This window comes from Muscardinus avellanarius (genome assembly GCF_963383645.1).
Source record: "Muscardinus avellanarius genome assembly, chromosome: 2".
NCBI lineage: Eukaryota > Metazoa > Chordata > Mammalia > Rodentia > Gliridae > Muscardinus > Muscardinus avellanarius.
In genome coordinates, this window is record NC_137787.1 from 40,787,830 (window position 1) to 40,811,374 (window position 23,545).

Here is a 23,545-nt window from a genome sequence, read left to right on the forward strand (position 1 = left end):
TTCTTAGTAGTTGTAACAATTTCCCAAAAAAAGATACACAAGATCCTATGCCAATACAATTTTCCTGTAGTGTAATATAAGTGTTAGTATGAGGTATAATCTGTAAGCAATTCATACAAATATAAAGAGGTTTAAGCCACAATTAAATCATATTCTCGTGAATACACTTCTGTTTGGAGAGGACTGAGGGATATGAAAAGTGGACAGGGCAGGTTTCCAGTGGAAACATTCTTTACTTGCCTTATCATCATTGTCATGTTTTTATTTTTATTTTTTTGGTGGTACTGGGGATGGAACCCAGGGGCCCTCTACCTCTGGGCTACACTCCCAGACCTATTTTATATTTTATTTGGAGACAGGGTCTCTTAAGCCAGCTGAGGCTGGCTTCGAACCTGCAGGATCCTCCTGTCTCAGCCTCCCAGGGGCAGGGATTACAAGCGTGCGCCACCACGCACGGCTCATTGTCATGTTTTTAATAATTCACTGTTGCAAAAAGGTAAATCCTTTCCAAGTATGCTGATCTAGAATATTCTTTGTGTAGCAGAGTAAGCTTATTCAAGTATTACTGATGCCCATTTGAACTTCTATTTGAATATACACATAACCATATGCATATCAAAAACTATAATAAGAATTTTAAAACACTCTGTCATTTGGGAAAAGTTAGCAGTTAAGATGATACTATATACTATAGAATTTTCTAAAATACCTAAACTCGGGTAAAAACCAAAGGAAATATTACTATCTCTTTAGTAAATGGCTTGTGAAACCTCAAGCTCATCATCTGTTTTATAGATAGGTTTATTTGATGAGATGTGATCCAATGATTGTTTAGCAGCAATTTTACCAAACTGTAAATTCTTTTATTAACAAGCATTATAAACAGATAATACTAATCTTATTTAAAAACCATGAGTGCCACACCGGTGAATATACAGCTCATGAATAACTTAAAGTATCTCCCATCTTAAAAGGCAACACACAGCATACAAAAACCTATACTCAACAAAGAAGCTATAATATGAATACATGATTGATGTGTCTAAAATGATATATACAGTACTTGTAATTAACGTTAATTATGTGATCAGTACATTTTTCTGTATGATTCCCTTCATGCTTCACTTTCCCCAGAAACTGAATTCTGAACTTCTTCTTCTAAAATTGGTACAATCAGGTTATCCTTGGACATCAAATTATATTTCATCACAAATTTAGTAAACCGATGACACAAAAATGTTTCATTCTGTAGAAAGGAAGAAAAGTTATTTTATTATTCAAAATCTAAAAAGAAATATCAACATATATTGTCATTCTATAAGAATGTAATGAGATAATTACAGAAATATACTTACTTCATATTCATCAAATATCTGTCGGTGGTGAAAATAAGCATGCGAAAATATTCTGTAAATCCTACGGCATACTGATCCTAATTTTGCTACAGATGATTCTTTTATGCTAACCCTAAAAACAGAAAAGAAATCATGGACTCATAGAGTTGGATAGAATGTTAGGAACAATTAGTCCAATCTTCTCAAGTTTACAAGAATAGAAATCAATACCTGAAGAAAATAAGTGACTAGGCTAAGATCTCAGTGGCAGTCCCAGGAGTAGGCCAAAGCTCTGCTCCTCACTCCTGGACCAGTGCTCTTTCTACCACACCTAAGTTAAATTCAATATTATAGTGCTGAAACTTTGGTAAAGTTTAATGAAGTTAAAATGAATTCCCAGGAACTCAAAATTAATTAAACAAATGTTTTACAACATTCATATTTTGTCTACTCAAGATAATTTAAGCTGAAAGTAATTTTTTTTCTTTTTCAGGGCATTCTACTTACAAGCTATACCCTCAGATCTATTTGTTTGTTTTTTGTGGTACTGAGGATAGAACCCAGGGCATTCTACCTCCAAGCTACACCCCTAGCCCTTCCTCCCTCCTTCCCTCCCTTCCTTCCTTTCTTTCTTTTGTGGTACTGAGGGTAGAACCCAGGGACCTTTCTACCTCCAGGCTACACTCCCAGACCTATTTTATACTTTATTTGGAAACAGGGTCTAAGTTGCTAAGAGCCTCACTCAATAGCTGAGGCTGGATGCGAACCTGTGAGATCCTTCTGTCTCAGCCTCCCAAGTGCTGAGATTACAAGCAAGTGCCACCACACCCAGCTTATTCTTTATTTTTGAAACAGGCTCTGAGTTGCAAAGGGCCTCACTAAATAGCTGAGGCTGTCCGTGAACTGCGATCCTCCTGCCTCAGCCTCACAAATGCTGGGATTACAAGCGTGTACCACTAAGCCCAGCTCAGTAATAAATATCTTAATAGGATTAAAAAAAAAAAATCACAAACCTTACCAGTAACCTAATACAGGCATGGCTTCTTCAAGATCTTAAAAATCTATAGGCAAGGACAAGGAATCCTTCAAAGACAAAGAGTCCAACTTAGGAAAGTTTGCTCTTTACGTCTGCTATAAAAGGGGAGGCTGACTCTATCACGGAGATTCAAGTGAATAAGCATGTACATATCTCAACTCTGGTCTGAGAGTGAGATGTCTGGGGAATGATGCAATAGGAACTAGTCTCAACTGAATTTCAATGAACTTTAGGAACAAGTCCTGCAGTTTAACCATACCCCTCATTTCAAAATTTTAAGAGCAGCCGGGCTTGGCATTACTCCAGAAGCTGAGAACAAAGATCACAAGTTTGATGGTAGTATGGGCAACTTAGTGAGACCATGTCAAAATAAAAATTAAAAGAGCTGGGGATAAGCTGGGTGTGGTAGTGCACAATTATAATCCCAGCACTTGGGAGGCTGAGACAGGAGGATCTCAGGTTCAAAGCCAGCCTCCACAACTTCACGAGGCTCTCAGCCACCTACCACGTTTCCAAATAAGAAATAAAATTGGGCCAGGGGTGTAGCTTGGAGGTAGGATACCTCTGGGTTCAATCCTCAATACCAAAACAAGAATACAAAATAAAACAAAATAAACAACAACAAAAAAGAGCTAGGGATATAGGTCCGTGGTAGAATACCCCTGGAGTCAATACCCAGTATAGGGGGAAAAAACTGAATAGCATGAACAAGCCAAATAAATATACTACATCTTTAAAAAAATTAAAAATAACCAGCAACAGCCAAGTATGATGGCACACACTTGTAATCCCAGTACTTAGGACGCTGAGAAAGGAGGATCACAGGTTCAAGGACAGCTTCAGCAATGTAGCAAGACTCTCAGCAACCTAGTTAACACCCTGTTTCAAATTCAAAATATAGCCGGGCGTGGTGGCGCACGCTTGTAATCCCTGCGCTTGGGAGGCAGAAATAGGAGGATCGCGCAGGTTCGAAGTCAGCCCCACGCGCTGGCTTAGGAGATCCTGTTTCCAAATAAAAATGTAAAAATAGGTCTGGGAGTGTAGCCCGGAGGTAGAAGGGCTTCCAGGAACCCCAGTACCACCAAAAAAAAAAAAAAAAAATCAAAATATAAAAAATAAGCCAGGCCTGGTGGCACATATTTGTAATCCCAGCATTCAGGAAGCTGAGACTGAAAGATCATGGTTCACAGAAAGCCTCAGCTACTTAGTGAGGCCCTTCGCAACTTAATGAGACCCTGTTTCAAAATAAAAAATAAAATAAAAATAGGCTAGGGGTTGTAGCTCAGAGGTTGAATGCCCCTGGGTTCCATCCTCAGACCCAAAAAAAAAAATTATATATATAATAAAAAAGGATGGGGTGTAGCTCAGATATAAAATATCCCTAGGTTTGATTCCCAAAACCACCCACCAGACAAACAGACAAACAGACAGACAGACAGACACACACACACACACACACACACACACACACACACAAAGAAACAGGCAAATTTTAGTTTTAAAGCATCAATCTTTTAAATTAAACCCCAAAAGTTTAATACCATATTTAATATTTCATTTACCTGCTGGGAAAATATTTATTGCTATTCAGAAGACATGCAGCACCATCAAGTGTGTGTCTTGTGTAGTCTATAGCAGGACACTAGAAAAGATTTTAAAATATATCAACAAAAAGGTATGCCTCTAAGATTAGGTGTATTTATTATCTAGGTATCTTAAAAGACTTCATACATCCTGAAACATCTCTAATTACCCCCCTGGAACTCTTATTAACAACCTAGCAGTGCTTTAAATAACTTTCTCCTTGAACCGCTTTTGAATTTTAATATACAAGTTTGAAAGTTCTTTAAATTTTAATAAACCTGTTTTATTGTACTCCATTTATCAGAAATAATGAATATATCACCTCATGGTGAATCAGTAAACTTACTAAAGAAAAAATAAAACTACAAAGCAATTCATTCATCCAGTCCCTCTGAGGCCAGACAGGGAGAAGCATCAAGGGAAAGGATGAGTAGGAATAAGTCAGACTCAACCAGAAAAAAAAAATCTAGAGAAAGAAATAACAATGACTCTAGCTTTACGCTAGCTTTGAATTTGTAATACTTCTGTCTCAACCTTCCAAGTACTGGGATTACAAGTTGTGCCACCATGCTTGGCTATTAACAGTTCTATCAAGAAGAAATCATGAGTTGGGTGTGGTGGCGCACTCTTGTAATCCCAGCATTTGGGAGGCTGAGACTAGAGAATCACAGGTTTGAGGCTAGCGAACTTGGTGAGGCCCTCCACAATTTAGTGAGACCCTGTTTCAAAATAAGAATAGAAAATAGGGCTGGGGGTGTAGCTTGGAAGTAGACTGCCTCTGGGTTCAACCCCCAGTTCTGCAAAATAAACAAAGAAATAAATAAAATAAATCATAACAATAAAAACATAAACAGGTATTCTCAATCATTAAACAGTGTCAGGACAATGTGAGTGAAATTATTTTGTGATAGTCTGTGAATCATAAAGTTCTAATTATCAACATGTGAGAAATTATGCAAATCATAAGAAATCCTGAAATAGCACTGTGGTAATAATCTGGCAACAAGAAACTCTTAACCAAGTGACAAAATAAACACTGAATTAAAAAGTCTAGCTGGGGAGGCTGAGACCAGAGAATCACGGTTCACGGACAGCCTCAGCTACTTAGTGAGGCCCTCTGCAACTCAGTGAGACCCTGTCTCAAAATAAAGAATAAAAAATTACGCAGGGGGTGTAGCTCAGAAGTCAAATGCCTCTGGGTTCCATCCCCAGACGAAAGGAAGGAAGGAAGGAAGGAAGGTCGGTCGGTCGGTCTAGCTGGGCAAGGTGGCAACGCTTGTTATCCCAGTACTTGAAAGGCTGAGACAGGAGGATTGCAGGTTCAAAGCCAGCCTCAGCCACTCAGTGAGGTTCTCAGCAACTTAATGAGACCCTGTTTCCAATAAAATATAAAATAGGTCTGGGTGTGTAAACCGGAGGTAGAAGGGTTCCATCCCCAGTACCATACACACAAAGTCTAAAAACTTGTCTACCAACATCTTAGAAAAATTAGGTTACGATAATTCTATCAGTCATTCTACTTCATAAATCCTTACCTCTTTTGGAGTTTTATGAGCTGCACAAAGAAAAATCCACTGTTCGGTGGCTGTCATTTGAGTACAAGTATCTGGATGGCATTCACTCTGTTAAAAATAATTATACTTCTTAATATGTAAAATAACAATGAAAAAGTTTATTAACTGGGTTATTATATTTCCATGTAAAATATGGAAAAATAAGCCGAGCGTGGTGGCACACGCTTGTAATCCCAGCATTTGGGAGGCTGAGACTGGAGGATCGCGTTTTGCGGACAGCCTCAGCTACTTAGTGAGGCCCTCTGCAACTGAGACCCTGTTTCAAAATAAAGAATAAAAAATTGGGCAGGGGGTGTAACTTGGAGGTCAAATGCCACTGGGTTCCATCTCCAGACTCTCAGGAAAAAAAAAAAATCAGAAATTTGGATAAGGCTTTGTAGGCATATTAAGTTTTATTTATTTTTTGTGGTACTAGGGTGGAACCCAGGGGCTTTTCTACCTCCAGGCTATACTCACAGACCTATATATTTTTATATTTTATTTGGAAACAGAGTCTCACTAAGTTACTGAGAGCCTCACTAAGTAGCAGAGGCTGGCTTTAAACCTGTGTGATCCTCCTGTCTTAGCCTCCCAAGCATGGGGATTACAAGCGTGTGCCACCACTCCCAGCTAGCACATTAAGTTTTAAAACGGAAAAATATCAGAACCTTGAATTACAATTTAAACTTAAGGAAAATATTACCTGAAGTTTGACAGCGAGTCCATTTAGTTCAAGGCAGAACTGTCTGTAAATGCAAATATATAAATGAAAAGTCACATTTATTCTCTAGAGTTTTGGTTTTGTTTTTTAGCTACGCTCTGTGTTGTCTATGCTGCTCTTGAAGTTATGGGCTCAAGTAATCCTCCCATATCATCCTCCCTTAGTAGTTAGGACTATAATAAGCACATGCCACTGAGTACCATTCCACAGTTATTTTTAGAAAGTTAAATGTAGAAAGAAAGTCTCATCAGTACCATTCTTCCTCCCTCATCACTATTACCAACACCACCGGAAGTGACAATGGCACATTTCTTCCAAAGTGTTACAGATTAAAAAGCAAAAACTAATGACCCAAATAATGTTCAACAGCAATTGAGCCCAGAGAGCTGATTGCTCTCCTATATAGTAGAAATTCATGCTTTTTTTCTGGGAAGTGATTTGAAAATATTTACCAAGACCCTGGGAAATATGTATATGTGTATGTATGTATGTATGTATATATGCATGTATTTATATTAATTTAGATACAGAGGACAGAACCCAGGGGCATTCTGCCCCCTAGCTATATTACCAGACCTTTTTTGTTTATTTTGAAACATTGTCTAAACTACTTAGGCTAGTCTGGAATTTGCAATCCTATCTCAGCCTACCAAGTACCAGGATTACAGGAGTGCACCATCTCTTCTGGTTCATAGGTTTTTTTTTTTTTTTTTGGTGGTACTAGGGGTGGAACCCAGAGGCTTTCTACCTCCGGGATATACTCCCAGACCTATTTTATATTTTATTTGAAAACAGGGTCTCACTAAGTTGCTGAGAGCCTAAGTAGCTGAGGCCAGCTTCGAACCCGTGCGATCCTCCTGTCTCAGCCTCCCAAGCGCAGGGATTACAAGGGTGCGCCACCACGCCCAGCTCATAGGTACTTTTTTTAAACTAAGTCATTTTTGTGTGTGTGTGTGTGGGGGGGGGTGTTACCAGGGATTGAACCTAGGGATATTTTACCTCCAAACTACATCCCCAGCACTATTTTTTTTTCTTCTCCCACTCCTCCTCCTCCTTTTTTTTTTTTTTTTTTTTTGCTGTACTGGGGATGGAACCCAGGGTACTTCTGAGTTATACCCTTGGCCCTACTTTTTAGTCTTTTTATTTTTTGAAACAAGGTCTCAGCCAGGTGTTGTGGTGCATGCTTATAATCCCAGCACTTGGGAAGCTGAGATAGGAGGATTCGCGTTTGAGACCGGTCTCAGCTACTTAGTGAGGCCCTTTGTAACTCAGTGAGACCCTGTTTCAAAATAAAGAATGAAAAAATACAGACGGGGGTGTAGCTCAGGCTGTCTATGAACTGCAATCCTCCGGTTTTAGCTTCCTTAATGCTGGGATTATAAATTTACAGGTGTGTGCCACCACACCCAGCTCCTTTTCTTCATTTTTTATTTATTTTTACTTTATTTTTTGTGGTACTGGGGATGGAACCCAGGGGCATTCTACCTTTCAGTTATACTCCCAGCCCCATTGTTTTATTCTTTTTTGTTTTTTTTGTTTGTTTGTTTTTTGTGGGTCTGGAGATAAAACCTAGAGGCATTTGACCTCCGAGCTACACCCCCTGCCCTATTTTTTATTTTGAAACAGGGTCTCACTAAGTTGCAGAGGGCCTCACTAAGTAGCTAAGGCTGGCTACGAACTGCGATCCTCCAGTCTCAGCCTCCCGAAAGCTGGGATTATAAGCATGCGCCACCATGCCCAGCTTATTCTTTATTTTTGAAACAGGGTCTCACTGAGTTACAAAGGGCCTCATTAAGTAGCTGAGGCTATCCTTGAACCCCAATCCTTCTCTCAGCCTCCAAAATGCTGGGATTACAAGCATGTGCTACCACACCCAGCTCAGCTTTTTTTTTTTTTTAAATACATGAGACACTAGGTTCAATCCCCAGCAATACACAGACACATACACAATAAGATATTCAAGTGATTTGTCCAAGAAACTAGAAAAGCCTACAATGAAGTCTTGGCAACCTGAAACTGCTGAACTATTAAGAGATAATATCTTAGCAATACCTAAACAAGCATATAGCATCAAGAAGTTAACAAGAACAAAAGTGCCCTGTCTACAAGTGGTACTCATCACCAGAAATGTGTTATGACTTGTTTAGAAAAAGTTGTATTTCAATTTAGAAATAATGAATACCAGCCAAGCACAGTGGTGCACGCTTGGAATCCCATTATTTGGGAGGCTGAGACCAAAGGATCATAGTTTGTAGACAGCCTCAGCTACTTAGTGAGGCTGTCAGCAACTTAGTGAGACCTTGTTTCAAAATAAAGAATAAAAAACAGGGCAGGGGGTGTAGCTCAAAGGCCAAATGCCCATGGGTTCCATCCCCAGACCCGCAAAAAACAAACAAAACACAATTTTAAAAATAAAAATAAGGCAAGGTATGGTGGCACATTTGTAATACCAGAACTTGGGAGACTGAGACAGGAGGATCGCAAAGGTTCAAAGCCAGCATCAGCTACTTAGTGAGGCTCTCAGCAACGTAGTGAGACCCTGTTTCCAAATAAAATATAAAATAGGGCTGAGTATGTAGCCTAGAGGTAGAAATTCCCTGGGTTCCATCCCCAGTACCAATATAAATAAATAAATAAATAAATAAATAAATAAATAAATAAATAAGCAAGCTAGGTATGGTGGTGCATGCTTGTATTCCCAGCATTTGGGAGGCTGAGACAGGAGGATCACGGTTCACGGACAGCATCAGCTACTTAGTGAGGCCCTTTGCAATTCAGTGAGACCTTGTTTTAAAATAAAGAATAAAATATATGGCTGAGGGTGTAGGTTGGAGGTAGAATGTCCCTGGGTTCTATCTCCAGTCACAATAAATAAATAAACATAAAAAAAATAAAAACAAAAGGCTAGTGGCATAATTTGGAGGTAGAATGTCCCTGTATTCAAGCCCAAGTTCAAAAAAAGGAGAAAGAAGTAGTGAATCCCACTAAACATATACTGCATTCTCTGTACTTAATCTGTTTTAAAGTTCACCAAGTACTGTATACATCTATGTCTCTATCAACATGATTTACATTATGACGTGAGATTATGATTCACCAATAAAAGTATATTAAAAAGCCAGGTGTGGTAGCCATGTTTGTAATCCCAGTACTTGGGAGGCTGAAACAGGAGGATCTGGGTTTATGGCCAGCCTCAACTACTTAGTGGGACCCTCCGCCATTTAGTGAGACCCTATTTCAAAATAAAGAATAAAAAATCAGGCTGGGGGAGTGTAGCTTGCAGGTAAAATGTCCCTAGGTTCAATCTCCAGCACCACACCCACCCACAAAAAAGTATGTTAAAAAAAATCTGTCAAACTGGGTGTGGTGGCCCATGCTTGTAATCCCAGTACTTGGGAGGCTGAGACTAGAGAATCACAGGTTTGTGACCAGCCTCAACTACTTAGTGAGGCACTCTACAACTGTTTCAAAATAAAGAGTAAGCCAAGCATGGTGGTACAGGACTGTATTCCCAGTCCCTGGGTTCAATCCCAGTACTTGGAAGGCTGAGACAGGAGGATCACTGGTTTGCGGACAATCTCAGCTACTTAGTGAGACCCTCTGCAACTTAGTGAGACCCTGTTTCAAAATATAAAGAATAAGACACCAGGCGTGGTGGCGCATGCTTGTAATCCCAGCATTCAGGAGGCTGAGACCAGAGGATTGCGGTTTGCAGACAGCCTCAGCTACTTAGTGAGGCCCTCCGCAACTTAGTAAGACCCTGTTTCAAAATAAAGAATAAAAAAAAGGAGCTGGGTGTGGTGGCACACACTTGTAATCCCAGCATTCGGGAGGCTGAGACTGGAGGATCGCGCTGGTTTGGAGCCAGCCTCGCTGGCTTAAGAGACCCTGTTTCCAAATAAAAATATAAAATAGGTCTGGGAGTGTAGCCCGGAGGTAGAAGGGCTTCCAGGAACCCCAGTACCACCAAAAAAAAAAAAAAGAATAAAAAATAGGGCAGGGGGTGTAGCTCAGAGGTCGAATGCCCCTGGGTTCCATTCCCAGACCAACAAAATAAATAAATAGATAAATAAATAAAAATAGAAAAATAGGGAAGGGGATGTAGCTTGGAGGTCAAATGCCCCTGGGTTCCATCCCCAGATTACCCCCCCCCAAAAAAGGGCTAACAGTGTATCTCCCAGGCAGAATGCCTCTAGTTTCAATCCCTAGTACCATAAATAAATAAATAAATAAATAAATAAATAAATAAATAAATAAATAAGGCTGGGCGTGCTGCTTGGTTCAATCCCCAGTAACACACACACACACACACACACACACACACACACACACACACACGATTTAGAATGTGGCTTTTTTGGTCTTTAGTTACATAGAAAATTTTATTTATGCTTCATAATTATCATTAGTAGGTATTAAAAGATATAGGTATATATATATATATTTTTGGTGGTACTGGGGAAGGAACCCTTCTACCTCCGGACTATACTCCCAGACCTATTTTTATATTTTTATTTGGAAACAGGGTCTCTTAAGCCAGCAAGGCTGGCTTCGAACCTGCGCGATCCTCCTGTCTCCACCTCCCAAGTACTTGGATTACAAGCGTGCGCCACCACGCCCGGCTAAAAGATATTTTTATTAGTAGGGCATTATTGCTATTTTGATATATCATAAGGACCTACCTTAAATGTTCATATTTCCATACACCCTCATCTTGGCCTTCAGGTGGTTCAAGAATTTTGTCAATATTGGAGCAATCTGCCCTTATATTCTGTTGAATATACTATAAACAAAGAAAGTCTTACGGTTAAAATATTATACTATATTGTTAATCTTGTAATAAATATACCTTTTGAATACACAACTGCTCTTGTGGTTCAATTTTTTTTGTTTTTTGGTGGTACTGGGGGTGGAACCCAGGGGCTTTTCTACCTCTAGGCCGAACTCCCAGACCTATTTTATACTTTATTTGGAAACAGGATCTAAGTTGCTGAGAGCCTCACTCAGTACCTGAGGATGGCTTCGAACGTGTATGATCCTCCTGTCTCAGCCTCCCAAGCGCTGGGATTACAAGCATGCGCCACCATGCCCGGCTATGGTTCAACTTTTTTTGTGTGTGTGTGGGTTGGGGATGGAACCCAGGGGCATTCAACCTCCAAGCTACACCCCCTGCCCTATTTTTTATTCTTTATTTTGAAACCGGGTCTCACTGAGTTGCAGAGGGTTTAAGTAGCTGAGGCTGTCCACGAACCGCGGTCCTCCAGTCTCAGCCTCCTGAATGCTGGGATTACAAGCGTGCGCCACCCTGCTTGTGGTTCAACTTTTGAGTTACACTCTAAAAGAAAAATCAAGCTCACAGTCATCAGTAACTCAAAATAAAGGGGGTAATATATTTTCCAACTAAATTTCATCAGAGATAAGAGTATTCATCAGGATTGAAACAACTCTCATATGAGTATACAAACAATGTAAATATAACTGTGCATATTGTGTTTCCATTTATATGACATATGGAGAAAGAGTTTCTTTTAGGGTGAAACAAATTCTAAAATTAGATTGTAAACCGGGTGTAGTGGCGCATGCTTGTAATCCCAGTGCTTGGGAGAGATTGAGACAGGAGGATCACACAGGTTCAAAGCCAGCCTCAGCTACTTAGTGAGGTTCTCAGAAACTTAGTGAGACCCTGGTTCCAAATAAAATATAAAACAGGTTTGGGAATATAGCTCAGAGGTAGAAAGCTCCTGGGTTCCACCCCCAGTACCACCAAAAATAAAAAATTAAAAATAAATAAAATTACATTGCATACCAGGCATGGTGGCACACCCTTGTAATCCTAGTACTTGGGAGGTTGAGACAGGAGGATCACAGGTTTGCAGCCAGTCTCAGCAATTTAGTGAGGCACTCTGCAACTTAGTGAGATTCTGTTTTCAAATAAAGAAAAGAATGGGGCTGGGAGTGCATCTCAGAGTAAAATGCCACTGGGTTCCATTCCCAGTACCACACACAAAAATAAAATAAAACACTTGTAATCCCCGCACTTGGGAGGCTGAGACAGGAGGATCGCACAGGTTTAAAGCCAGACTCAAGTGGCTTAAGAGACCCTGTTTCCAAATAAAATAAAAATAGGCCAAGAAGTATAACCTGGAGGTAGAAGTCCCCTGGGTTCCATCCCCAGTACCACCAAAAAATAAAAATAAGTAAATAAATAAATAAATAACAAATAAATAAAAAATAGGATGGACGTGGTGGTGCACACCTAAAATCCCAGCATTTAGGAAGCTGAGACAGGAGGAACATGGTTCATGGACAGCCTCAGCTACTTAGTGAGGCCCTTTGCAATTCAGTGAGACCCTCAAAATAAAGAGTTAAAAAAAAAAAGGGCTATGCCTGGTGTGGTGGTGCATGCTTTTAATTCCAGCATTCAGGAGGCTGAAACCAGAGAATCATGGTTCATGGACAGCCTCAGCTACTTAGTGAGCCACACACACACAACTTAGTAAGACCCTGTTTTCAGAATAAAGAATAAAAAATAGGGCTGGAAGTACAGCTCAGAGGTAGAATGCCCCTGATTTCCATCCCCAGTACCACACAAAGAAAGGGGAGAGGGGTGCTTGGGAGTAAATGCCCAGTTCAATCTGTAGTACGAAAAAAAAAGGATTTAAGTCTGATTATAATTTAACATACTATATTAAAACAAAATGAAAGCCGGGCGTGGTGGCGCACGCTTGTAATCCCAGCATTTGGGAGGCTGAGACCGGAGGATCGCGGTTCGTGGACAGCCTCAGCTACTTAGGCCCTCTGCAACTCAGTGTGACCTGGTTTCAAAATAAAGAATTAAACATTGGGCAGGGGGTGTAGCTCGGAGGTCAAATGCCTCTGGGTTCCATCCCCAAACCCGCAAAAAAATAAAAATAAAAATAAATAAATAAATAAATTAAAAAAAATGAATCCCAGCATTAGGGAGGCTGAAAGAGGAGGACTGTGGTTCATGGAAAACCTCAACTATTTAGTGAGGCCCTTTGCAACTCAGTGAGACCCTATTTCTTTCTTTCTTTTTTTTTTTTTTTCTTTTCCCCTGGGTCTAGGAATGGAACCCAGGGGCATTTGACCTCCAAGCTACACCCCCTGCCCTATTTTTTATTCTTTATTTTGAAACCGGGTCTCACTGAGTTGCAGAGGGCCTCTCTAAGTTGCTGAGGCTGTCTGCAAACTGCGATCCTCCAGATCTCAGCCTCCCGAATGCTGGGATTAAAAGTGTGCGCCACCATGCCTGGCTTGAGACCCTATTTCAAAAAAAGAACAAAAAATATGGCTGGAGATGTATCTCTGAGGTAAAATTCCCCTGGATTCTATCCCCAGTACCACAAAAATAAATAAATAAATAAAACAAAATGAAGCTCGATTAAAATTTTAAGTGGTTACTCTATTAACTCAGTGGTATCTAATACATGTATACTTACTATGTCAAATAAATAAAATACTTGGGTAAAATGCCTGGGTTATCAGAATTATAAAAGAAACTATTTTTATTACCTGCTGAACAGCAAGTGTACTGTCCATTTCATCAAAGGATTCATCAGGCCAATTATAGAAATCCTGTAAATATAAATTCATGTGTTAAAGCATATACATAGTTTCAAACAGCATACAGTAATATTGTTGTTAACTTCAATTCTCCATAAGATTTGAAAGAGCCAGCTAGTGGCCCACGCTTGTAATCCCTGTGCTTGGGAGGATCTCACAGGTTCGAAGCCAGCCTCAGTTACTTAGTGAGGCTCTCAGCAACTTTGTGGGACCCTGTTTCCAAATAAAATATAAAATAGGTGTGGGAGTATAGCCCGGAGGTAGAAAGCCTCTGGGTTCCACCCCCAGTACCACTACCAAAAAAAAAAAAAAAAAAAAAAGATTTGAAAGAGCCAGGTGTGATGGCACATGCCTGTAATCCCAATTCTTGAAAAGCTGAGACAGGAGGATCACAGATTCAAAGATATTGAGACCCTGTTTGAAAGTGAAAAAGTAGCCAGACATGGTAGTGCACGCCTGTAATCTTAGCATTTGGGAGGCTGAGACAGGAGGATCGCGGTTCACAGCCAGCCTCAGCTACTCAGTGAAACCCTCTGCAACTTAGTAAGACCCTGTTTCAAAATAAAGAATAGCTGAGCGTGGTGGCACACAGGTTCAAAGCCAGCCTCAGCTACTGAGTGAGGCTCTCAGCAACCTAGACCCTGTTTCCAAAGAGTATAAAATAGGTCTGGGAGTATAGGTAGAAGTCCCTGGGTTCCACTCCCAGTACCACAAAAAAATAAATAAATAAATAAAAATAAAAATTATCTTACCATAAATAGCATTAGGCTCCAAAAGCTTGAGATTCTAACCCTAAGCAAACAAAACCCCCTGGCACTGAGATTCACTCTACATAGTGATTGTGCAGATGGTTGAAAGTGAAAGAAATTCAGTCACTCAGCTAAGTGTTCTAACCACACAGTGTGACTGACTCTTTTTAACTCTTTTTGACTTGACCTTTGAAGGCAAAACTATCCAAAGGTGTTTTCTCTCTTGCTGGGAGGACGTGTACACGCAGCATTGTCCTTTGTTCTCAGGGTGACAGTGCTGCGGCGCTATGCACCCCGCATTCAGATGTCACCAAGTGGGCTGCCCTTGAGGAGGACAGACTGAATTCAGGCATCCTCTGCTGTGCCAGCCCCTCACTGACAGGCTCTTGCAGGGACACTTCTGCCATTCTAGCCTTTCAAAAAATAAATAAGATAAAGAATAAAAATATAGGGCTGGGAGTGTAGCTCGAAGGTAAAACACCCCTGGGTTCAAATCCCCTGTGCTAGAAAATAAAATAAAATAAAGAATAAAATACTGGCCCCGGGTTTAAACCCCAGTATCCCCCAACACACACAAAAGGAGTTATCCAGCTGGGCATGGTGGTGCATGCCTGTAATACCAGTACTTGAAGTTCAGACAGGAGAAGTGCATGTTAAAAGTTAGCATCAGCAATTTAGCAAGGTCCTCACCAACTTAGTGAGACCCTATTTGTTTTTTTTTTTTTTCCTTTTTGGTGGTACTGGAGTTCCTGGAAACCCTTCTACCTCCGGGCTACACTCCCAAACACCTATTTTTTATATTTTTATTTGAAAACAGGGTCTCTTAAGCCAGCAAGGCTGGCTTCAAACCTGTGCAATCCTCCTGTCTCCGCCTCCCAAGCACAGGGATTATAAGCATGCGCTACCACGCCTGGCAGTGAGACCCTATTTGAAAATAAAAATAAAATAGGGCTGGGGTGTAGCTTTGAGGTAGAATTTCCCTTTAGTTTAATCTCTAGTATTACCACCACTAAAAAAAAAGTAGCTATTCAGCTGGGAGGGTGGCAAAGGCCAGTAATCCCACAATTTAGGAGGCTGAAATAAGAGGATTGCAGGTTCCAGGCCAGCACATGTTACTTTAACAAGATCCTATTTCAAAGTAAAAAAAAAAAAAAAAAAAAAAAAAAAAATTAATAATAATAATAATAATAATAGGACTGGGGGTATAGCTCAGTAGAACATCCCTGTGTTCAATTCCCAGTAACACACACACACACACACGTCATCCAGGGTTGGGTATATAGTTTAGCAGTAGAAAAACAGGCATGAAGACGCTGGGTTCCACTACCAAGGTGGTGGGAAGAGGAGGGGTAGGTGTCCATATAACTCTTTCCTCTCTACCCATAGGAATTGAATCTGGGTTTTTTTTTAATCACTGAGCTACAACCTCAGCTTTTACGATTTTATGAGACAGGGTATCCCTAAGTATCAGAGAATGTCCTTGAACTGTGATCCTCCTGCCTCAGCTGCCTGAGCACATGGCATTACAGTGTGCTGCCATGCGTAGCATACTGACTACTTCTTTAAGAGAAATTTTTTTTCATACTGGGGACTGAACCTAGTGGCATTCTAAGTCCAAATAAGATACCCCCAGCCCAATTTTATTTTGAAACAATTTTCAATAGGTTGATGAGAGTCTCACTACTTGCTGAGGCTGTCCTCCAACCTGTGGTCTTCCTGTCACAGTCTCCCAATCTCGGATTAAAGGCGTTGTGCCACAATACCTGGCTAGGAGAGATTTTTTTTTTCTTTCTGGTGGTACTGGGGATAGAACCCAGGGGCCTTCTACCTCCAGCCTACACTCTCAGACCTATTTTATATTTTATTTGGAAACAGGGCCTCTTAAGCCAGTTGAGGCTGGCTTCGAAACTGTGAGATCCTCCTGTCTCAGCCTCCCAAACATGGGGATTACAAGCGTGCGCCACCACGCCCAGCTAGGAGGAATATTTTTGTACAACACTTATATTGATTCCGAATCTGCACATTTCTACAGATAGTATATTTCACAGATATCCCTTAAATGATTAACAAGCCTTCCATTTGATTGATTTTTCAGCAAAGTTTACCTATGTATCCTTAGTTGGTAGTGTAATGCCTGACACATAGTAGTTAGTCCTCAATAAATGTCTCTAGGGTAAACTGAGGGAGGAAAAGTAGTAAACCAATGACTATAAACTTGAACCAATCAACACACCTAAGCCTTCAAAATCTTGAGCATAAAATAGCAAACTAACAGAATATACAATGTATGATACATGAATAAAAGTTTAAGAATATGCATATTTATAGATATAAAACATAAATATATTATAAAAAAGGAATATTCATTTTTGGATGGGAGGTGAAGAAAACAGGAAAATGTGACTTAGAGTAACATAACTATATTGGCAATGTCATAGTTTTGGGGTCAAGTGATGGACATATCTTTCTTAAATACTTTTATTGGTGTGTTATAGTCTCACATCATAATGTAGTTAATGGTGATAGTGATATACATGCGAGTATACCTTTTAAAGTATCTAGTACCTTTTTATTTTCACAGTTGTCTTAGCTGAAAAAAATAACAAAGCCAAGAATGGTGGCAGGCACCTGTGATTCCAGTACTTGGAAGACTGAAACAGGAGGGCGCCAGGTTTGAAGCCAGCCTCAGTTATAATATAGTGAGGCTCTCAGCAACTTAGCAAGACTCTGCTTCCAGTAAGAAATAAAAGGGTTGGGGTGTAGCTTATAGAAAGACCCTGGGCTGTATCCATAGCACCACACACACAAAAAAAGTAATAAAACTAAATAATGAACTAAACTTATTAAAGGAGAATGTCAAAAACTAAAACAAGCTGCCAGGCATGGTAGTAGTGGTGCACACTTATAAAATCAGTACTTGGGAGACTGAGAAAGGAAGATCTCAGGTTCATAGCCAGTCTCAGCAACCCTCCACAAGTTAGTGAGACCCTGTGGCTCAGGGGCAGAATATCCCTGGGTTCAATCCAAAGGAAAGAAAAAGCCAAGCATGCCTATAATCACAGTATTTGGGAGGCCAGAACAGGAGGATCACAGGTTCAAGGACAGACTCAGGCAAGTAGTGACACTCTCATCAACAGGAGAACCTGTTTCAAAATAAAAATAAAACAGGAGCAGGGCATGGTGATACATGCTTTTAATGCCAGTACTTGGTGATACATGCTTTTAATCCCAGTACAGGAGGATTCGGGTTCTCTCACTTAGTGAGGCCCTCCTCAACTTAGTGAGATCCTGTTTCAAAATAAAGAATAAGCTGGGCGTGGTGGCGCACGTTTATAATTCCCGCGCTTGGGAGGTAGGGATCACGCAGGTTCGAAGCCAGCCTTGCTGGCTTAAGAGATCCTGTTTCCAAATAAAAAAGTATAAAAATAGGTCTGGGAGTGTAGCCCAGAGGTAGAAGGGTATCCAGGAACCCCAGTACCACCAAAAAGTAAATAAATAAATAAATAAATAAAAATAAAAAATCGAGCTAGGGGTATAGCTCAGAGGTAGAATGCCCCTGGGTTCAATCTCTAACACCACAATAGATAGGTAGGGTGGTGGCGTACACTTATAATCCCAGCATTTGGGAAGTAGTGACCAGAGGATGGCGGTTCACCGGACAGCCTCAGCTACTTAGCAAGGACCTTCACAACTCAGTGAGACTGTTTAAAAAAAAAAAAAAAAAAGTGGGGCGAGGTGGCACAGGCTAGTAATCCCAGCATTCAGGAGGCTGAGACTGGAGGATTACTTCCACGGAAAGCCTCAGCTACTCAGTGAGGCCCTTGGCAACTTAGTGAGGCCCTGTTTCAAAGTAAAGAATAAAAAATAGGTCAGGGGCCAGGCGTGGTGGCGCACACTTGTAATCCCTGCACTTTGGAGGCTGAGACAGGAGGATGACACAGGTTCGAAGCCAGCCTCAGCTACTTAGTGAGGCTCTCAGCAACTTGGTGACTTTTCAAATAAAATATAACTTTCAAATAAAATACAACTTTAGTGTTTTCAAATAAAACATAAAATAGGTCTGGGAATATAGCCCAGAGGTAGAAAGCCCCTGGATTCCACCACGAGTACCACAAAAAAAAAAAAAAAAAAAAAAAAAATAGGGCAGGGGGTATAGTAGGTATATAAATGCCCCTGGGTTCCAATCCCAGACCTACAAAAAAAAAAAAAAAAAAAGACTAAAAATAGGGCTGGGGGTATAGCTTGGAGGTACAATACCCCTGGGTTTCATCCCTCCCCAGTACCCCAAAAAAGAAAAAAATAAAAAATAAAAACAGGTTTGGCTGTATAACCTGGAGGTAGAATGCCCCTGGGTTCAATCCCTAGCACCACAAAAAAAAAAAAAAAAAAAAACCAGAAAAAGAAATAAAATAATCTTCTAGAAAGTGTTCCAAAATGCCTTTTCTTAGACATGGCCTAAATATTAAAGAGCAGTTTTTGTTTTTGCTTTGCAGTACTGGGGACCCAGGGGCATTCTGCCTCTAAGCTACATCCCCAGACCTATTTTTTACAGGGTCTCATGGAGTTGCAAAGGGCCTAAGTAGCTGAGGCTGTTCTCAAACAGAGATCCTCGTGTCTCATCCTCCCAAATGCTGGGATTATAAGCATGGGCTGCCATGCCCAGCTTAAAGAGCAGTTTTAAAATTCATCCTATATGGCTTATATACTGAAGATAGCTTCTATCAGTAACTTTTGCTTATTCTTTAAAAAAAATTAAAGATCAGAACGGGCAAGGTGGTGCATACCTGTAATTCTGGTACTTGGGAGGCTGAGACAGGAAGATCAAAAGCTTAAGGCCAGCCTCTTTAACTTAGCAAGATCCTGTCTCAAAATAAAAGTGAAAAAAAAAAAAGGACTAGATGTGTAGTTCAGATATAGAATGCCCCTGGATTCAACCCCCCAATACCACCAAACAGTAAAAATTTAAAAATAAAGACTGCAGATTATCTAAAAAACATTAGAAAGCACGCATCGTAACATCCAAAAAGATGAGTTGAAAATAAAATATTTTACATCATAATGTGATGTTTTAGATATGACACACCAAAAATCCAACTTAATAAATGCTCTCACCTAATTCAATCAACATGTACTGAAAACCAATTATGTGTCTATATTCCAGTCTAATCAACTTTTTTTTATTTTTTATTTTTTTTATTCTTTATTTTATTTTTCTGCAGGTCTGGGGATGGAACCCAGGGGCATTCAACCTCTGAACTACGCCCCCTGACCTATTTTCTTATTCTTTATTTTGAAACAGGGTCTCACTGAGTTGCAGAGGGCCTCACTAAGTAACTGAGGCTGTCCCCTAAACGCGATCCTCCAAGTCTCAGCATGCGCCACCACGCCTGGCTCAGTCTAATCAACTTTAAAAAAAGGTAGTAAGATTCCCATCTGCCATTAAAGCTCTGAGGAAAATTCCTCATCTTTCAGTACATTTTATTTAGCCCTGATTTATGAAAATATGAAAAACTGCAAAGGAGCGTTCCTGTGATTTATCCACAATATAGCAAACAGATAGATATATTAGTCTTTGTTTAAAATAAACTTTCAAAGTCGGTCTCATGGTGTCACACCCTTGTAATCCTTGAGCTTGGGAGGCTGAGACAGGAGTATCACACAAGTTCGAAGCCAGCCTCAGCTACTCAGTGAGGCTCTCAACAATTTAGTGAGACCCTGTTTCCAAATTAAATATAGGTCTGGGAGTGAAGCCTGGAGGTAGAAAGTCCCTGGGTTCCACCCCCAGTACCACCAAACAAACAAACAAACAAAAAAACAATAAACTTTCAGCCAGGCATGGTAGTGAACACTTGTAATCCCAGTACTTGGGAGGCTGAGACAGGAGGATCGCACAGGTTCAAAGCCAGCCTCAGCTACTTAGTGAGGCTCTCAGCAACTTAGTGAGATTCTGTTTCCAAATAAAATAGAAAATAGATCTGGATCTGTAGCCTCAAGACAGAAAGTCTCTGGGTTCCATCCCCAGCACCACAATAAACAAATAAACAAACTTTTAAAATTAAGGACTTTTGGCTAGGAGTACAGGTCTCTGTGACAGAGTGCTTACCATGTAAAGGCCCTAGACTTCAATCCCCAGCATCCAAAGAAAAAGGAAAGAAACTTCATTATTTAAGAAAAAAAATCAGAAACAACGCAATTAGAATAAGCAGTAGTTATCTGAGAAAACAACACTTAGAAGCAAAAAAAAAATTGGAAATGGTAAAAATAAGCATACATAATAAATGTCAGCCAGGAGCTGTTATCCCAGTATTTAGGAGGATGAGACAGGAAGAGCACAGGTTCCAAACCAGTCTCAACAATTTAGCAAAACTCCGGGCAACTCTTTGCAAGATTCTGTTTCAGAAAAAAAAAAAGGGAGGGGTGGACTAGGAATGTAACTCAGAGGCAGAAAGCCTCTGGATTCAATCCTCAGGACCAAAAACAAACCAAAATCAAGTTTGAATGTTGACCTGCTATTTTCTTAGTTGAAGCATCCCATCTTTTGCAGGTCATAAGCAATACCTAAACAAACACCAAACAGTGCCCTACTAAGAGTTGATAAGATGATGAGTTTATTCGCTAGCTATTCTTCAAACATATTATCAGGTAAGTCTTAAGGAATGACACCTCACCAGTCAACCTGGTGACGAAAGCTTGCTGGACCAGAGATCAGCTTCGGGGAAGCAGAAGGGCGTGATGGTCGGAGACCAGCCGCGGGAGGAGGACCCGGAGTCCACCGCCGGCCGCCCCGGGCTGGGCGGGCGGGCGCGTCACAGGCCCACGGGCCGCGGCTGGGTAGTCGCCCGCACCCACCGCCCGCCCGCCGGCGACCTCACCCGGCCGGCGGCGCCCCTGCGGCGCGGGGCAGAGGCTGCAGGACGCGGGCGAGCCGCGGGCGCCCTGACAGCCCGAGCCCGGGTCGGCGCTCGGGGCCGCGCTCCGCAGGCCTCGGCAGCCAGACCGGGCGGCGGCTCCGGAAGCGCAGGCCGGGCCCCGTGCCCGCCGCCGCCGGGCCCGACTGCCCTCGGCGGCCCCCGGCCCGCACAGCTCAGCACCCAGGGCGCCCCGGCAGGAGAGGAGTGGAGATGGTACCTGCGCCTTGGTGCCCGGCCTGTTCCGCCTCAGAACTGCCGTCCCCTCCGCCATGACCATAGTGCCAGCGTCTGGGCGGCTGGAGTTGGTACCCGGATGTAGGGGGCGGCTGCCTGCGCGGAAGGCGGGGCGGGGCGCGGCGGAACAGCCGGAGCCCGCGCGGGGCAGGACGGGAAGGCGAGGCGGAGGCGGGGCCGGGGGCGGGGCCTGGGCCGGGGAAGGGCGCCCGGAAGGAGCCTCCGGCCCCGACCCTGACACTGCCGACCGCGTGGTGGGCGGGTGCGGGTCTCGAGCGGCTTCTGCCGGCCAGCGGTGACCGCCGGCTGTGTGCTCGGCCTGCGTCACACTTTAGTGACTCTCCGGGGGCCCTCGTCAGTTACGCTGCAAGGACAGAGTTTGCACAAAGGCCACGGTAATTGCACAGTAAGTTCACGTGCAAGCAAATAACCTACAGAATCATAACGCTGCCAATAAGTATCTGTCTACGAAAGCAAAATAGAAAGCTGACCTGTCCGAGAAAATAACCCAAGTTCCTACATGAAACCGACCCAATCTAAAATCGGACTGAGGAGCCGGGCGTGTGGCGCACGCTTGTAATCCCCGCATTTGGGAGGCCGAGACAGGAGGATCGCGGTTTGCTGACCAGCCTCAGCTACTTAGTGAGGCCCTGTGCAACTTAGTGAGACCCTGCTTAAAAAATAAAGAATAAAAAATAGGGCAAGGGGTATAGCTTGGAGGTCAAATGCCCCTGGGTTCCACCCCCAGACCTGCAACAAAACAAAACAAAAAAAGCACTAAAGAAAACAAACTGGTTTCAAGATAGGGACTTAAGAGGGGGCTAGCCAACCAAAAACTAATTACCTGTCTCAGTTAAGGGGGCTTAACCAATAAGAAAAAGGTCCAGTATAGTTAAAGGTTTTATGGTTTTTCCTTCATAAAAAGGGCCTGGCTGACTGGAAGGGTGTGCAGCTCTAACAGTTAGCTCCAGAGCTGTAGCCCCAGCTAGCTGGTAATTTTCTTTGTATGCTAAATTCTTCTAAGTTCTTTTAAAAAAAGTTTTAATAACCTGTTGGTGTGTGGCTCTCTTCCTCCTGGCATAATCCTGGCTCAACAGTGAGGCACTTTGCAACTCAGTAATACTGTTTCAAAATAATAAAAGCCTGGGCATAGTGGCATATACATTCAGGAGGCTAACTGGAGGATGGAGGTTCAGGGACAGCCTCAGCTACTTAGTGTGGCCCTTGGCAACTTAGTGAGACCCTGTCTCAAAATAAAGAATAAAAAATAGGGCAGGGGGTGTAGCTCAAAGGTAGAATGCCCCTGGGTTCCATCCCCAGACCCGCAATAAAATAAAATAAAATAAAGAAAGAATTAAAAAAAAATAGGGCTGGGGATGTAACTGGAAGTAGAATGTCCCTGGGTTCAATCCCCGGTACCGCAAAAAAAAAAAAAAAAATTGGACTTAGGATTTCACGGTATTTCCACCATCCCACCATCAGCTGACTTCAAAGCCAAGGACCTTTTCAAAGTCAAGTTTGGATAGATAAAAGACACAGATGCCTATTATGAGATGGAGAGCTGACCTCGGACCTCCAGTGTGTTAGGCAGACCTTGAGTGTGTTAGGCATTTTGCAAGTCGGAAACAGGAGGAAGAAATAGTCCTTGATGGAGCCGGGCATGATGATGCAGGCTTGTAATCCCAGCAAAAAAATCGGGCTGGGGGTATAGCTCAGAGGTAGAATGCCTCTGGGTTCCATCCCCAGCACCACAAAAGGAAAGAAAGGAAGGAAGAGGCCTTGATGGCTGAAGAGTCTTATTAACATTTCGCAAATCTATTAGCATTTTCTCCCCTTGCC

The 23,545-nt window shown here is 41.8% G+C and overlaps 1 protein-coding gene across 2 annotated transcripts; it reads right to left on the reverse strand.

Annotated features, from left to right (window-relative positions):
• Positions 1-1,114: 1,114 nt before the first annotated feature.
• MOB4 (MOB family member 4, phocein) lies at positions 1,115-21,749 on the reverse strand (the record flags this gene model as incomplete). 2 transcript variants are annotated; one of them, XM_080719852.1, is made up of 8 exons in its annotated part: positions 1,115-1,246; positions 1,356-1,467; positions 3,933-4,012; positions 5,490-5,576; positions 6,211-6,253; positions 10,911-11,011; positions 13,762-13,824; positions 21,690-21,749. In XM_080719852.1, the coding sequence occupies 8 exons, from the start codon at positions 21,747-21,749 to the stop codon at positions 1,115-1,117; spliced, it is 678 nt and encodes a 225-aa protein (XP_080575978.1). The 2 variants fall into 2 exon arrangements, with proteins under 2 accessions (XP_080575978.1, XP_080575979.1); XM_080719853.1 differs by lacking the exon at positions 13,762-13,824.
• Positions 21,750-23,545: the final 1,796 nt, after the last annotated feature.